This window comes from Acipenser ruthenus, chromosome 37 (genome assembly GCF_902713425.1).
Source record: "Acipenser ruthenus chromosome 37, fAciRut3.2 maternal haplotype, whole genome shotgun sequence".
Lineage (NCBI taxonomy): Eukaryota > Metazoa > Chordata > Actinopteri > Acipenseriformes > Acipenseridae > Acipenser > Acipenser ruthenus.
Window position 1 is genome coordinate 1,733,548 of NC_081225.1, and position 15,913 is coordinate 1,749,460.

The window sequence follows — 15,913 nt, forward strand, 5'->3', positions numbered from 1 at the left end:
AATCAAAGGGAGCTTTGTATCTTGCATGACAAAATATACATCATTAACTCAGGATCGGATTATTTTTATCTTTATCAGAAATACTTTTTTAATAAACATTTTAAAGATCGTTTTCAGGGATATCCTTGTTTACAGAAATGAGGGAGACCTGTTTGATGACTGACCCTCTCGCCAGCGACGCTACATTGCCATACACCCCAAGAGATCTTGGGGTATCTTGGAGTACAAACCAACGCCACAGTGACGTGTCTGTACCCAGCACCATGCCAGCGCGCGCCACGGCGACAGTTAGCCATTCCAACCTGGATTGTTTGTCGCTTGTCCCTGGCAGTTTCGAGTAGAGAACGGTCTACCAGCAAGCAGAAAATGTCCCGCAATATCATATAAGAGCACCAGGAACACAGTAGCTGCATGTTGTATTTCTGTAAGTGTGTCTGACCGTAAGAGCGACACAAATAAAAAAAAATGTGCGGGACAGTCCCTCGGGGGTTAACCTCAAACCCTATGCATATGTAAACACATACCTGTGAGAATTCGTAGTCATAGCACACATACAGGGCGACTCATAACCAGCCCGAGCACAGGAACAAACTATTGCAGAATTAAGCTCCAGCATTGGCGCGATAACTGGTAATTTGCACTGTGCAACTACACAGGACTGCTGTGGGTGGTTATGGTCTTTTCATGGACCGAGTACTTCAGGAACAGCGGCTTGAAACCTGGTTCCAGGAGACCGGGAGGTCTAGTTTGAGGTTATTGTATCAAAACCCAAGTCTCCCCTGGTATGCTGTGCAGTGGACTGAAACCTAGTTTCCTGAAACCAAGTTCCAAGCCACAATGTCGCTTCGTGTTTCCTCGGCTTAAAGCTCTGGGAACACGAAGACACTTTGTGGCTTGGAACTTGGTTTCAGGACAATGCATAGCACACCAGAGGAGACTTGTGGCGCCATTTCAGCCAAGCTTGACTGGCACAGCAAAGCTGCCTCAAACTAGTTCTCCTGGAAGCAGGTTTCAAGCCACTGGTCCTGAAAAAGTAGCTTCGTGTTCCCAGGGCTTTCTGAATCCCCTCCATCAATCAACACTGTACGTGTTTCTGTCTGCTGTCTACTTGTAAACGTTGAAACTATAATGATAACTATAAATCATACCTATAATAATGCATTATGGTGCTGTTGGTTATGAATCACCCAGAGAGACTGATATCAGCATGATGCATTAGTTATAACATGGTGTGCTATGTCACAGTAACTTGTACCACATGTGAAAGGACTTTGCATGACAAACTCTGTGCTTTGCCACTTGTGTGTTGTGAGACCACACTTATGTGATAACAGAGTTACTATCCCACACAGAAGCGTGCATGCGTTATACACACTGAGTGATGACTATGTAAAGAGGTTCCAGTGTAGATGTCCAGTTTTGCTCAGCTAATCTACCTCCTGAAGACAGTGGCACTCACATTAAGATGCGCTGGAATTGTGGAGCTTGTATTTGTAGAAAAAGGCGCCCAGGTGATTCAGAATTTCCTGCATGTTTTGTGAAAATGATGTAGCCTGTTCCTCTTCTGAGTTTGGAGAAAGAAGCAGGGTTTCCAAATCCACTTTCTTTCTCTCTTTCCTAAATTCAAATGTTGTTGTTGTTGTTGTTTTTTTAAATAAAATAAAAGGAACAAAAATTACAATAAATAGTAAAAATTAAAATAGCCTTTAAAAACTTCTCGTGGGAGAAGTGTATTACTACTACGTTTACTTCTTCCGGTCATGTGCAAGTTTTTAAAAACACAGAGAGAGAGAGAGCGAGAGAGAGAGAGCGAGAGAGATAAATAGACTGACTCCAGAAAACGTTGTCCGTTTTTTGGTTGTTGTCGTTGTTGATGTTGCAGTTTTTTTTCTGTTGTCTTTTTTTTAATATAATCTGCACCCTTTTAAAAAATAAATAAAAAAGTCCTGTAAACTCCACTGTATCCAGCCCCCCCCCCCCCCACCCCCCTCACCGCCCTCACCGCCCCTTGAAAACCAGCCTCGGTTGTCTGAGGATGAGAGAGAGGAGGATCGAAAAATCTCACGCTCCCAAACACAAAAGAACAAATAACGACACAAGTATAAATCCTCCTCTGTCTGAGAAGAGGAAAGCACCAAGAACAGCCAGAACGACCCGCAAGAAGGAGCTGCTGTTGAATTTGAGGTAAAAAAAAAAACACAAAAAAAAAAGAAAAGACAGAACGATGGTAAGGTCCACGGCAGAATCTCTCAGATCCAGCGGCTGTAGGGACCCGTGACCTGCGTGTAAGCGTATGAGGAGACCGTGATCTGAGAGTTGGTGTTGAGGCTTATCCCGTGTCGCGTAGGCGGGAAATCCTTCTTGTCTCTCTGCAGTGCTTCGGGGGCCGGGCTAGCGGCGTTGCTGGCCCCCCACTTCCTCTTTTTCACGTAGGCCTTGATGTCCTCCTGGGGGATCCCGAGCCGGGCGGCCTCCTCCTGCCTCTGCCTGGCACGCTCTGCCAGCACCTTCATCTTGGCCTCCCACAGGGCCGTCCCGTGGCAGGGCTGATTGAGGTTCTTGTGCTGGTAGAAGACCAGGGAGATGCGGGCTGGGTGGCTGCGGTCTGGCTTCTTGAGAGGGGTGGTGGCGTGGAGCTCCCGCCGGGCGCACTCGATCAGGACGGAGCCGTGTGCCGGGGCCACTGCCACACCCCCGATGTTGGGGTCCAGGAAGTTGTGCTCGCTGTCGGACCACTCCTCTTCAGGCTCCCTCCTCCTCTCCTCCTCCTCCTTCACGCTCTCCTCTTTCTCGTACGGGTCCCAGAACATCTTGCTGGCTGAGGCTTCTTCCCCGCTTGCCCGGAAGGGGTTGGGGTACAGCTTGCCCTCCGGAGTGGGGATTGGGGTGGTGGCTAAACTGTGCCCCAAATTGGGAGCAGCCCCAGCGGCGGCCGAGCCCCCATAAGACTTCCAGGCCTTCTCGTGGAGACCGACCGGAGTCGGACCCTGGTTCTCCCACATCTTGTCAGGGTAGCCCCCGGAGGCCGGCCTCTTTTGGCTACCGACGCCGTTCCCTGGGTCGCTGTTGCCGTGATTGTACCCCACTTGGCTCCAAGGTTTCCCTTGCAGGCTGGGGGAGGGGGTGCTGGAGTTCTCGTTGGGTTTGAAGCCATAGGGATTCCCCCCTGCAGGGTTCGTGTGGTGGGGGGAGGGAGATGGAGAGGGGGACTGGGAAGGGGAGGCAAGGCTGTGGTGGTTCATTTTGTTCCAGTGTTGCTGCTGCTGTTTCTCCACACCCACCCGCGTCTCTGTTAGCCCGGGGCTGGCTCGGATAAGAGAAGAGGAATCCCACGACCTTGCGTTCTCCTGGAACTTAGCACTGCCATTATTCCACGACCTCTCCGGGGCCAGATTCCCGTTCACTTTGTATCCCGGCCACTGTTCGTGTTGCGCGGCCGGACTGGACCCTGGAATTCCACCCACGTCCGTGCTGGGAAGGCTGGGAATGCCGCCGCAGTCGGGATAAGGCGTGTGATCCACTGGCTCCTGCTTGATGACCCTCGTCAGTGGGCCTGGGAAACTCCGGGCATCCCCTTGGATCTGACTAGTCCGGTGAGGAGTAGAGAATTCGGGAGAGCCCCGCACAGAGGGAGGATAAGCCGGCTCGGAGAACTCGGGATAGGCGTGGTTCAGGCTGGCCTGCAGGGTGCGGACGTCCGGCTTATTTTCATAGCCGCTGGCACCTGCAGCGGGCCAGCAAGCACCAATCCTGGCCTCGTAGCCCAGAAACTGCGACGGGAAGATGTGGTTCGCCTGGTAGTTGTAATATCCGTAGGGCTGCGGGAACTTGGGGTGAAAGCCGTTGATCACTGCGGGGCCTGAAGGTGGCAGGGCTGGGGGAGGCAGGCTGGACCTTGCATAGTACGAAGGGTAGGAGGGGTAGCCGCTGTTCATGGCGTAGGCGTCCGCTGGTCGGCAGCCTCCCAGGACGGAGTAGCCGTCCAGGGCAGGGTTGCAGTTCCTGTTGAAGCCCTCAAACCGATCTTTGTGCTCCATCTTGATGGTGGGCTTCACCTCCTGTTTGGGGATGCCTGATCAAAAAAGAAAAAAAAAACATCAGGAAAAATAATTTGGTCGGACTAAATAGTCGTGCAGTGCTCATTAGTATCGCTTTTTTTTCTATCATCCCTGCTCCGGAGAAAAAAATGTATCGGGTGCAAAATGTTTTTTTTTCTTGGTCACCTTTGTTGGGCTGCTGGTTCTGCGTCCTGCCCGTCTCGTTGATCTCGCTCTTGATGATCTTCTCGGGGATCTCCAGCGTCTGCTTCTCCTTCTGGTTCTTCTTCTTCTCCGAAGCGGATTTCTTGGCGTCCAGCCTGCGTTGCCGGCACGACTTGGCGGGCTCCGGGAGCTTGCGCACCTCGCGCCGGAAGTTGGAGAGGACCTGGATGGCTCCGGATGTCATCTTGCGCTGCTGCCCCTCCTCACTGCCGAACTCATCCGTGAGGGAGACCTTGTAGAGCGGCAGCACGTGGAGCTGCTCGTCCTCCGCAATCTTACCCACGAAGCGGTTGTCTTCCTTCGTGAGAGTGCACACCTGCCGGGGAGGGGGAAACATTCGGGATTAGTCCTGATGTGGGTCCGTGAAACCCCATCCTATAACTTACAAACCATTTGCAGGTAAAACTGGAAGAAACACATAGCTGGTTTCACAAATACCGATTCTCGCTGATATAGGACCTAATGTAAAATTTGTTAGTGCAAGATTAGTCCTGATGGGGGTATGTGAATCCAGTCGCAAGACAGTTAGACAAACTTTCCATCTCGTGCCTTCTTCGGTAGTCGAAGTGTTTGCCAAATACAGAAATGATTTTTGATGGGTAGGGTTAGGATTTGGATTTGGGTTGGGGTTGGGGTTGGGGTTGGGGTTGGGGTTAAGGTTAGGGTTAGGGGTTAGGGTTGGGGTAAGGGTTAGGGTGGTAGGTGCTGTCAGTGTTTTTAGGGGAATGTTTTGTTATAACAGGTTGTGCTGTGTGCATCAGGTGTTATTTTGGTAAACCGCTCTGAGAAGGCTTTGACTTTCAATATATACAGCTCTGGCCAAAGGTTTTGCATCACCCTATAGAATTAACAAATTTTGCTTCATAAAATCAAATGAAACTTGCTGAATAACGTTACGTTAACATATTGAATTACATACCGCTTTGTAGTTTTCCATATGCTTCATGACAAACTGGCAAAAATTGAAAAATGTGACATTTTGAAATCTAATATGAAATACTGTACTACTATTATAGCTTCTGATATAATTGTGTAGTTTCTTTGATTACATGATGTTTACTAATAGATCTCAATTATGTTTTTACAGGGTCTCAAACCTAAAATTCTAGGTGATGCAAAACCTTTGGTCATAGCTGTCGATAGTAAGTGCAGGATTGCTGCAGTAAGGTAACCCGTGTGCTCCTGACGTACCACCGTGCAGCCGTTGTAGAGGTTGTGCTGGTCCTTGTGAGCGTGAGCACAGAAATCCATGCAGGCCGTCACTCCGGAAAACGGGCGTCCCTCCTTCAAACCCAGCCGACAATCCGGGGCAGACTGCTCCGTCGAGACCTGAGGGAGAGGGAGAGGGGGAGAGGGGGAGAGAGAGAGAGGGGGCGAGAGAGGGTGAGAGAGGGAGAGGGGGAGAGGGGGAGAGAGAGGGGGAGAAGGACAGGGAGAGGGAGAGAGAGGGGAGAGAGGGGGGAGAGAGGGAGATGGAGAGGGGGAGAGAGAGACAGAAGTAGAGAGAGAGAGAGAGGGGGGAGAGGGGGAGAGAGGGAGAGGGAGCGGGGGAGAGAGGAAGCAAGAGAGCAGGAGGGGGAGAGAGAAAGAGGGGGAGAGGGACAGGGAGAGGGGGAGAGGGGATGGAGAGGGAGGGGGAGAGGGGATGAAGAGGGAGAGAGAGAGAGAGGGAGAAGGGGAGAGAAGGGGAGAGACAGAGGGAGAGAGGGAGAGGGGGAGGGAGCGAGAGTGGGGGAGAGAGGGAGAGAGGGTAGAGAGAGAGGGAGAGGAAGAGAGAGTGATAGAGAGGGAGAGAGAGGAGGGAACGAAGAAAAGAAAGAAAGAAAGGAAGAAAGAAAGAAAGAAAGAAAGAGATTATTACATTTCCGGCCAAACCCGCCTGACATCACTCCTGTTACTGTTACTCATCCACTTACTATCACCACATCCAAACGTCCTGAATGTGCCAGAATATGAAGGGAGTCAGCAGGGACAGGCTCCTGGTAATCTGGGTGTTATCACACGCCCGTGGTATAGAGTCCCATGTATTCTACACTTCTTTTTTTTAAGCTTGATTTTGCCAGGTTTTTGGTGACATCCTGGCAAAATCAACTCTGCTTACCGTCCACATTTCTGCACCGTCCCTTTCAGGAGGCATTAAAAAGTTAGGCTGTATTATTAATGCTGTTCCTTTGGGATTATAGTATGACGGACTAATTGACAAGCCCTGCTTTTTGCAATGGAGATTTGGTGTAACCCAAAGCCCCACGCATTTCATTTCAAAGGGCCTCTTGTTTGTGTTTCCTTGCTGGGACGTTTTCATTGAGTTATTTAGTAACCAGACATCGTCTGACCCTCCCTGTGAAACCCCAAATGAACGACTGAGCAATTTTCAGACTGTGAACTAATTAACTCGTCGATAATTAACTAGAATGGTAAAACTCCCCCAGTTCTAGTGTTGACGTCGGCTCTGTGGCCCAGTGGTTAAAGAAAAGGGCTTGATTCCAGGAGGATCCTGGTTCAAATCTCAGCTCAGCCACTGACTCCCTGTGTGTGACCCTGAGCAAGTCACTGCACCTCCTTGTGCTCCGTCCTTCGGGTGAGACGTAAAACAAACAAGGTCCTATTGGAAGTGACTCTGCAGCAGCAGCAGCAGCAGCAGCAGCAGTTGTTGATGATGCATAGTTCACCCCCTAGTCTCTGTAAGTCGCTTTGGATAAAAGCATCTACTAAATGACTAATTAATAATAATAATAATAATAATAATAATAATAATAATAATAATAATAATAATAATAATAATAAGTCTTTAACCTCCCCCTTCCCTAATAAAAACACCAAGATTTCACCCAAACGCGCTGAAGCAACAGAGACGGCAATTTTCTAAATCTGCGTTTTTTTGTTTTTTAACCCTAACCCTTGTTCTCCCATTCCAGCCTCAACCCCTCACCTGGTTGGTGTAGGCCTGGGGGGCCAGCTGCTTGTACAGGGGGGCCAGTTCCGTCGCCAGTTCCTGGAAACTGTCTCTCAGATTCTCCTCCTAAAAATAAGGCAACAATAGGGTTATCTTGCTGGTGACACCAGAGAGGGATACACCAGACTGCAGCCCAGTTCACTTCTGAATACAGCCGTAGTGCTGCTGCTAACCTAAAACGGCATGAAGTTTACACCAACGCCTTTTGCGTTACAAGAAGGAAGACTTTCTTTTTTAGTGCTACTGTGTATCTTAAAACGATGGTTATTTACCATGTCAAATTAGCTTCCGTTTTGATCTTAAGAAAATACAGAGCTATATCAAAGGGGACTAAAACTCTTTTAACAAACGTTTCGACTAGAAGTCTTCAATTGAATATCTAGTCTGAACATGGAGGGGCGGGGGGGGGGGCTGGTTTCACATGCCTTGATTAACTAATCTTAGTCTGCCTTACCTAAGGTAACATTAGAGCGGTCCAAGATTAGCTGGCTCTGTGGAACAAGCATTTAAAACCTGAGAGGAAAAGCGAACATCGTTTCCCCCACTGTAAGCTTCATGAGAATCATCACAATATTGCACAGATATAGACCGCGATGTTTTATTGCAGTAAGCAGATGTATTCAATGTGTTTAAACATGTGGCTTTTACTACTGCCTCTGAAAGACCTACAGCTGGTTTCACAGACCCTGGCGAACACTAATCTGCTAACCAAACGTCTTTCCCTTAAATTCAATGGGCTGAGATGCCAATTCATAACAGCTGGTCGTGAGATCTCCTTACACTGATCTATGCTTTACAATGGTGCAGTGTGTATCAGTTTTGTATCCCCCTCTATATAGAATGAACTAATTTTGCTTCATAAAGTTGAATCTGTTGAATAATGTTACGTTAACATATTGAATTGCACACCGCTTTGCAGTTTCCCATATACTTAACGAAAAACTGACAAAAATTGAAAAATGTGTGTAACGGCGAGGATTGATTTTTTGTATTTATTACTGTAGGTGTAAATATGATGGCGAAAGCCGTGTTATTGTTTATTGGTATTTATTTAAAATGTATTGACAGCGTAGCCCAAGGTTGTTATTGTTTTGTTTAAGAGCGTGGATGGGAAGCCACATCCACAGTAATTAAAAAAGAACTTGTGCAGAAGGTGGCCATCTCCTGAATTAATTAAGTGATTAATTTGTTGCTAATCGGGAGATGGTCACCTGCATATAAACCTGCAGCTCTCTACACTCAGGGTGGGTGTTCAGAGGAGGAACGAGAGCGAGCGAGGAGCGAGAGAGAAATTTATTTAAAACTATACTAGGATCAGTGAAGGTGATTGTCCAGCCTGTTCGAGGTATTATTTGTGTTCGAGATTTGTTTTGTTTAAATATTTATTTTGCTCTGTGAGAAGTGTTTCTTGTTAAACCTTTTATTTTATTTTTGTTGTTTGAAAATAAACGGCGCACGCTGCATCTCTTTTCACTGCAGTACTGCCTTTGTGTTTTGGTTCCTCTTCTGGGCTGACGTCACCACTCAGCCACCCTGCCACAATGTGACAAATCGAAATCTAACATGAAATACTACTGTACTACTACTAGTACAGTGGTATGTATGAGTAGTTCAACACACTTCGCTGTGCTTTTAGTGTGGGAAACTCTTACAAGTGCTGTGCCACGCCTCCGTTCTGTGCCATTACCTTTTGTGGCTCTGCCACCAGGTTGTCCTCTCCGCTTTTTATAAATGATGTCTCAATCCTAAAAGTCTAGGTGATGCAGAACTTTGGGCCATAGCTGTATATCAATGTGTATCACTATATCAGTGCAGGGATGGAAATAACACTTGCTGTTTGATCCATTCCTGGTTCCACTATGAGATTAATAAAACACACCTGAGACTGTTCCCTTTACACTGTGGCTGATGAAGCTCTTAGTACACGCTGCACCTGAGGTAGCATTAGGGTAGTGCAAGATCAGGTCTAATCTGTGGAGCCCTGGGGGACAGGCAGGTATATGCAGCGGACGCACCTCTTTGGGATTGTCCCCGTGCAGTCTGAACTTGCGCGGAGTCTTGCTGCGGGCGTACTTGCAGCCGTTGAAGTACATGCTCCAGGAGCAGCCGAACGAGAAGGAGGCTCCGCAGGAGTCAGGATCCTTCCCTTGGCAGGCACAGGTGCGACTGCGGGGAGAGAAAACCGTCAAAGCACTGCGATACTGTGACATTGTGACACTGAATACAGCAATGCTGTGACATTGTGACAGTGAATACAGCAATACTGTGACTGTGACATTGTGACAGTGAATACAGCAATACTGTGATATTGTGACATTGTGACAGTGAATACAGCAATACTGTGATATTGTGACAGTGAATACAGCAATACTGTGACATTGTGACAGTGAATACAGCAATACTGTGACATTGTGACAGTGAATATGCAATACTGTGACATTGTGACAGTGAATACAGCAATACTGTGACATTGTGACAGTGAATACAGCAATGCTGTGACATTGTGACAGTGAGAACAGCACTACTGAGATACTGTAACACTGTGACACTGCGACACTGCGACACTGCAATACAGCAATATTTTCAACATTCCGTTTAAATGGAAAGTTTGTTACCTTGGATAAGTCGTCAATATCAGATCACTGGCAAGCCCCAAACCTTCCCATGATCAAACTTCGGCACATGAGAGAAGAGTCCCCATTAGTTTTTTAAATGACATGTTTCGTGGAACGGCCGGAGATGATGTATTGAATTTTGATAATGGAAAAGCCTTGGGCTTGCCTGTACTCTGGTACTGAGGACGACTTATCCTGTGCAACACAAACGCTTCTCCTGCTGTTCAGATCATCAGAAACACTTCGAGAGGTAGGTACATTAACCTTGTTTCAACGGTTACATTTCCGCGGATATTTTGACACAAAGTTTTAAAAGCTCTGTGTTCTTCTGTCCTGTAAACCCCCCCACCCCACCACCCCTCCGTAAGAAAAAAAAACTAAGACAAGAACACAGTTGGCTAAATTCTCAAAGCTATTCCAATTCGGAGGAGAAATTGTTTATTTTAGCAGACGCCTTTATCCAAGATGACTTAGAGACTAGGGTGTGTGAACTATGCATCAGCTGCAGAGTCACTTACAACTACGTATCACCCAAAAGACAGAGCACAAGGAGGTTAAGTCATCATCATCAGGACGCAAACATCGAAACGATCCCCAAAAGAGCTGAAACAACACGTGGGCAAATAAACACGACCAAATCACACCCCCGGCCCGCGGCACTCACTCGTCGTTCAGTCCGCAGCGGCGGCTCGTGGGGTTGCCCATCTTGGTGAGGGTCTCGGAGAGCTCTCGGTACAGCGCGTCCCCCAGCCCCCGCGGGACCCCCTCCCAGGCCAGGATGAGGATGACGATGAAGGCGTTGGCACAGCGATGCCCTGTCCGGTGACGCACCAGACACAGCAGCTTCTCCGTCTCGCTCGCCCTGCGGATCACCTGCCGGAGAGAGAGAGAGAGAGAGACAGAGAGAGAGAGAGAGAGAGGGAGGGAGGGAGAGAGAGAGAGAGAGAGAGAGAGAGGGAGGGAGAGGGGGAGAGGGAGAGGGAGAGAGGATGGAGAGAGAGAGAGGGAGGGAGAGGGAGCGAGAGAGGGGGAGAGAGGGTAGAGAGAGGGAGAGAGGGAGGGAGAGGGAGCGAGAGAGGGGGAGAGAGGGTAGAAAGAGAGAGAGAGAGCGTGTGAATGTGGGAGATCTCAAGCAGAGATGAGAAAGCGGTAATAAAGAATTGTTTCTAAAATTCTTTTCTTAATTCATTGTGAAATTTCTCAACCGTGATACCATTTCCGATGTCTGTGATCTCAATATAAAAATTCTATTCGAACTGTGAAATCCTGCCTCCTGTCCACCAAAGAGGGGAGTTCATGATGCCAGTCTGAATGAAACAAACGTTTATTTGAATTTGAATCACTATATGCCCCAGCTACAGAAACTGCCCATCTCCACTTTTGCAACCACTGTTCCGCCACTGTGCCGGCCTCACTCACCCACTTAGCGATGGGGCATCCCTGTGAGCTCTTGCCCTCCTTGCCAGTGTAGAGCACCTTCTCAATGCGGACAGCCTCCCCCTTCTCTCCATACCTGCACAGCAACAACAAAAGCAACAGCTTATATAGCGCCTTGACATCTTTTTTGGTTTTGCTTCGACCTGTTTTTTTGTGTTTTATTATTATTTATTTCTTAGCAGACGCCCTTATCCAGGGCGACTTACAATTGTTACAAGATATCACATTATTTTTACATACAATTACTCATTTATACAGTTGGGTATTTACTGGAGCAATCTAGGTAAAGTACATTGCTCAAGGGTACAGCAGCAGTGTCCCCCACCTGGGATTGAACCCACAACTCTCCGGTCAAGAGTCCAGAGCCCTAACCACTACTCCACACTGCTTTAGCTTTAGCATGGTTTGTAATGAACTGACATCTCAGCCCATAGAATTGAATGGGAAAGCAAGGGCTGGATGTGAAAAAAACAATTGTCTGAGATGCCAATTCCTTACAGCTGGTCCTGTGCTTGTCTTACACTTCGCTGTGCTTTAAGTCTACCACGGCAAACGATCGCTTTAGCTTTCATTCTTTTTTTGGTTATTACAGTATAATATCAATGTATCACTGTATAGCGATTTGCATCCATGTGCAGCAGTGCATAGCAATCTGTATCAATATATCACTGCAGGGCTGGAAATAAGACTCCCATTGCATAGCTGTTTGATCCATTCCTGGTTTCACTATGAGTTTAATCAGACACACCTGAGCTTGTTACCTATACACTCATCAAGCTGGTAGTAAAACCTGGAATGGGGGAAACCGCTCTGCAATAGGAGTCGTATTTCCATCCCTGCAATTCAATGCATCAATGCGTATCCATGCACATGAGCATACAGTTATGTATCAGTGTGCATCATTGTGTATATCATTATGTATCAGTGCATAGTGTATTACTGTACATCGTTGCTGTTTATAGGCTGTGTATCAGTATATCAGTGTCTATCCAGTTCTCTTGTCTCGGTATTAACACACTGAGCCTTCTGCCTGAACCTGCACACTCTCCTTATTCCCAGGCCCTGACGATCTTCATGGGTGACTGAATCCAAGCAGCCCATTGTGCAGCCCCCACCTCGTATCGGCAAACACACACACAGCCTCTTCAGAGCAGGCAGCGTGCTGGGGACTGCGTGCCCAGAGGCGATACATTGATCCTGCTTCCAAAACCAAGTGGCGCCCCCTATCTGTCTTAATTTCCGTTGTAATTCGCCAAACAATTTGACCCATAAATATTTGAGAGCCTTTTTTCGCGTATGAAAAAAAAACTTTTTTACCACAAATTCCACTAATAACACATACTTTGTATATTGCAACAGGTCGGCAACATTTCTGGAGAAAACTAGGTTTTATGGGTGTGATTCAACAAATATTTTAGTCAAATATTTATGGCTTTACAAACTATAAAGCGGTGTGTAATTCAATATGTAACTTTCTGACTTTATAAAGCAGAATTAGTTCATTCTGTAGGGTGATGCAAAACTTTTTGCCAGAGCTGCAGGTCATTCCTTTCATTCGGTAAAATTTGATTTGATGTGGAAGCTGAAGAAGGGCATATTCAGAACTGAGGGGAGAAGGAGCTTTTTCACAGAAAGGGTGGTGAACCATTGGAACAGGCTGCCGGACTGCCTTGTTGAAGCAGAGACTTTCGGATTCTTCAAGAATAGACTGGATGCTGTCATGAACAATATTGTATAACCCTCTCTGTGACCATAATAACCTTTAGATGGCCACCTGGAGGAAGGGCGGTCCGTCTAGCCACGGTTTTTTGTTTTCCTCTCCTGAGTGCTAGCGGACCAAACTGGCATCAAAACCAGCGAGCATCGGTGGGCCGAATGGCCTTTTCTCGTTCTTGAATTTCTTATGTTCTATTATTAGTAGAATCAGTGAATTAGACGTGGAGCACAGCTGTATCAAGGCATGTGTGATGCGCCGGTGGTGCAGGGCTGCAGGACTTCACTCACCTGTCTTCCATGAGCTCTCGAATGGAGGCGACGGTCGGCCCGGAGCCCAGGTGGGTGTAGTATGGCCCCTCGTCCTTCTCCACGATTTGTTCTGTGACCAAGAAACAAACAAAGCCAAACACGTCATTGCGGGCTTAACCCTGTGTGTGCCAGCGGGAGCTGCCAGTCCACCCAGGCCAAAATGTTGGACTGAAATGCCGCTGTTGCTACATAAGCAACATGATGTGTGGAGAGAACCCAAGTCAAATATGCTTGCACTGTGTATAGGGTCACAGATATATATATAGATAGATAGATAGATAGATAGATAGATAGATAGATAGATAGATAGATAGATAGATAGATAGACAGACATGTAGATAGACAGATAGACAGACAGAGACAGACAGACAGACAGACAGATAGATAGATAGACAGACAGACAGACAGACAGACAGACAGACAGACAGACAGACAGACAGACAGACAGATAGATAGATAGATAGATAGATAGATAGATAGATGGACAGATAGATAGATAGACAGACAGACAGAGACAGACAGACAGACAGATAGATAGATAGATAGATAGACAGACAGACAGACAGACAGATAGATAGATAGATAGACAGACAGACAGACAGACAGACAGATAGATAGACAGACAGACAGACAGACAGATAGATCGATAGATAGATAGATAATGCTAATATGGGTATCTATGGATTTGCCCAAATCAACATTATTGTGCTGCTGATCCATGTCCCTCTAGAGTTGATAAAAGTCCTAAACAAGCCTGTGTGTGTTATGTGATTCTGGGATTGCGAGCCTCACACACGAGTCATGGGTGGGCGTAAACCAAGACAGGGTCTGTCTGAGGCTCAGGTTTGGGGGGGGGGGTTGCTGAGTTCAGGTTAACCCTTTCAGCACTGTGGAGACGCTCCTTTCATTCTCGAGACAGCTGAGCGCTGTTTGGAGGAGCAGTCCAGGGGCAACGTACCTTTGAGGGGGGTAGTGAAGGATTCTAAGAGAGGGAGAGGCGAGAGAGAAAGCGATAGCAGGGGTTAATACAGGCAAAGCATGTCCTAGACCAGTCAATTTCTTAATGGGCTCCCTTACCTTACCTTACAATTACATAACTGGGAATGTCATTACCCTTAGAAAAGTTTCTCATAGTAAAGAAATAGCAAATTGTAATAAGGCATCGCAAAAGCATGGTAAAGTGCATGTACAGTAATGCATGGTAAAGCATATAAAAAAACATGGCACACCATGGTAAACTATGGTAAATGCATAGTATAACCATAGGAAAAGCATAGGGGGAACCTGCAAAATTATCGTGCACATTTACTGTGGTTAACTGCAAACGTCATTGAAAAGGGAAATGTAAAAAAAAACTATTCTACTGACAATTGATGATTGCTCTTAAATCTTGATTAAAATCCAGTGTTAAAAGCAGAAATCAAACAACATTTTAGACCCTCGCTGGGCAGAAACGATAACATGTGCGCAGCCATCGGGAGCTGAGAACCAGGAATGGATGGAAAAGCCAGAGTTTTGTCATTGAGGTTCCGAGGAAGGAGGGTCAGGAAAGGGTTAACCAAACCGAGGAAGAGAGAGTTGAATTGAAATCTCTGGTATCTGGGGAGTGGCTGCACGGCATGTAAGATCACATTCTTGGGTGAGTAAGGAGGGGGGGGGGGGGGGGGGATGGGGTGTGACTGCTGATCAGTGTGAATGTCCGAGCGAGGGGTGGGGGGGTGACAATCTGGACCCCTGCCAACCCCCCGGCCAAGAGACTGAGAAAGAGAGAAGGGGGAAGAGAAAAAGAGTGAGCACTCGGATGCAGGAACTTCATGAACATTGGGTGACAACCAATCTGTAGTAACTGAAAGTATTTTTTGAAGTTAACCACTTCAAAATGACTTCAACAAACTAGTTAACGCATGTATTATAAGGCTTGGTCTGTAGTACTTGGATTGTGATCTGCTCAGATCTCGGTAAGATAAACTAAGCTGATTCTTCTTCTTCTTCGTCTTCTTCTTCTTCTCCTTCTTTTCTTCTTCTTCTTCTTCTTCTTCGTCTTCGTCTTCTTCTTCTTCTTCTCCTTCTTTTCTTCTTCTTCTTCTTCTTCTCCTTCTTTTCTTCTTCTTCTTCTTCTTCTTCGTCTTCGTCTTCTTCTTCTTCTCCTTCTTTTCTTCTTCTTCTTGGATTGTGATCTGCTCAGATCTCGGTAAGATAAACTAAGCTGATTCTTCTTCTTCTTCGTCTTCTTCTTCTTCTCCTTCTTTTCTTCTTCTTCTTCTTCTTCTTCGTCTTCGTCTTCTTCTTCTTCTTCTCCTTCTTTTCTTCTTCTTCTTAGATTGTGATCTGCTCAGATCTCGGTAAGATAAACTAAGCTGATTCTTCTTCTTCTTCGTCTTCTTCTTCTCCTTCTTTTCTTCTTCTTCTTCTTCGTCTTCGTCTTCTTCTTCTCCTTCTTTTCTTCTTCTTCTTGGATTGTGATCTGCTCAGATCTCGGTAAGATAAACTAAGCAGCAGCAACAGCAGCAGAGCCAGAACTATGAACTGAGACGCAGACCCCTGCCAGGAATCGGAGGGAGAAGCGCTGAGAGCCACATGTCTTTTTCTTTCTCTCTCTCATTCTTTTTGTGAAGTGTGGC

At 46.8% G+C, this 15,913-nt stretch overlaps 1 protein-coding gene across 5 annotated transcripts in view; it reads right to left on the reverse strand.

The window, feature by feature from the left end:
• Nucleotides 1-2,006: 2,006 nt before the first annotated feature.
• LOC117397862 (methylcytosine dioxygenase tet3-A) overlaps nt 2,007-15,913 on the reverse strand; it is a 67,280-nt gene continuing 53,373 nt past the window's right edge. For 4 of the 5 annotated variants that reach the window (XM_059008661.1, XM_059008660.1, XM_059008658.1 and 1 more), the window contains 9 exons: nt 14,251-14,274; nt 13,272-13,362; nt 11,250-11,343; nt 10,495-10,703; nt 9,231-9,381; nt 7,192-7,281; nt 5,454-5,591; nt 4,224-4,578; nt 2,007-4,072 (listed from right to left, as the gene is read on the reverse strand). In XM_059008661.1, the coding sequence (XP_058864644.1) occupies nt 2,250-4,072; nt 4,224-4,578; nt 5,454-5,591; nt 7,192-7,281; nt 9,231-9,381; nt 10,495-10,703; nt 11,250-11,343; nt 13,272-13,362; nt 14,251-14,274 (2,975 nt within the window). In that variant the 3' untranslated portion in view covers nt 2,007-2,249. The remainder of the gene's footprint in view (nt 4,073-4,223; nt 4,579-5,453; nt 5,592-7,191; nt 7,282-9,230; nt 9,382-10,494; nt 10,704-11,249; nt 11,344-13,271; nt 13,363-14,250; nt 14,275-15,913) is intronic. The other variant, XM_059008662.1, reaches the window with a different exon arrangement.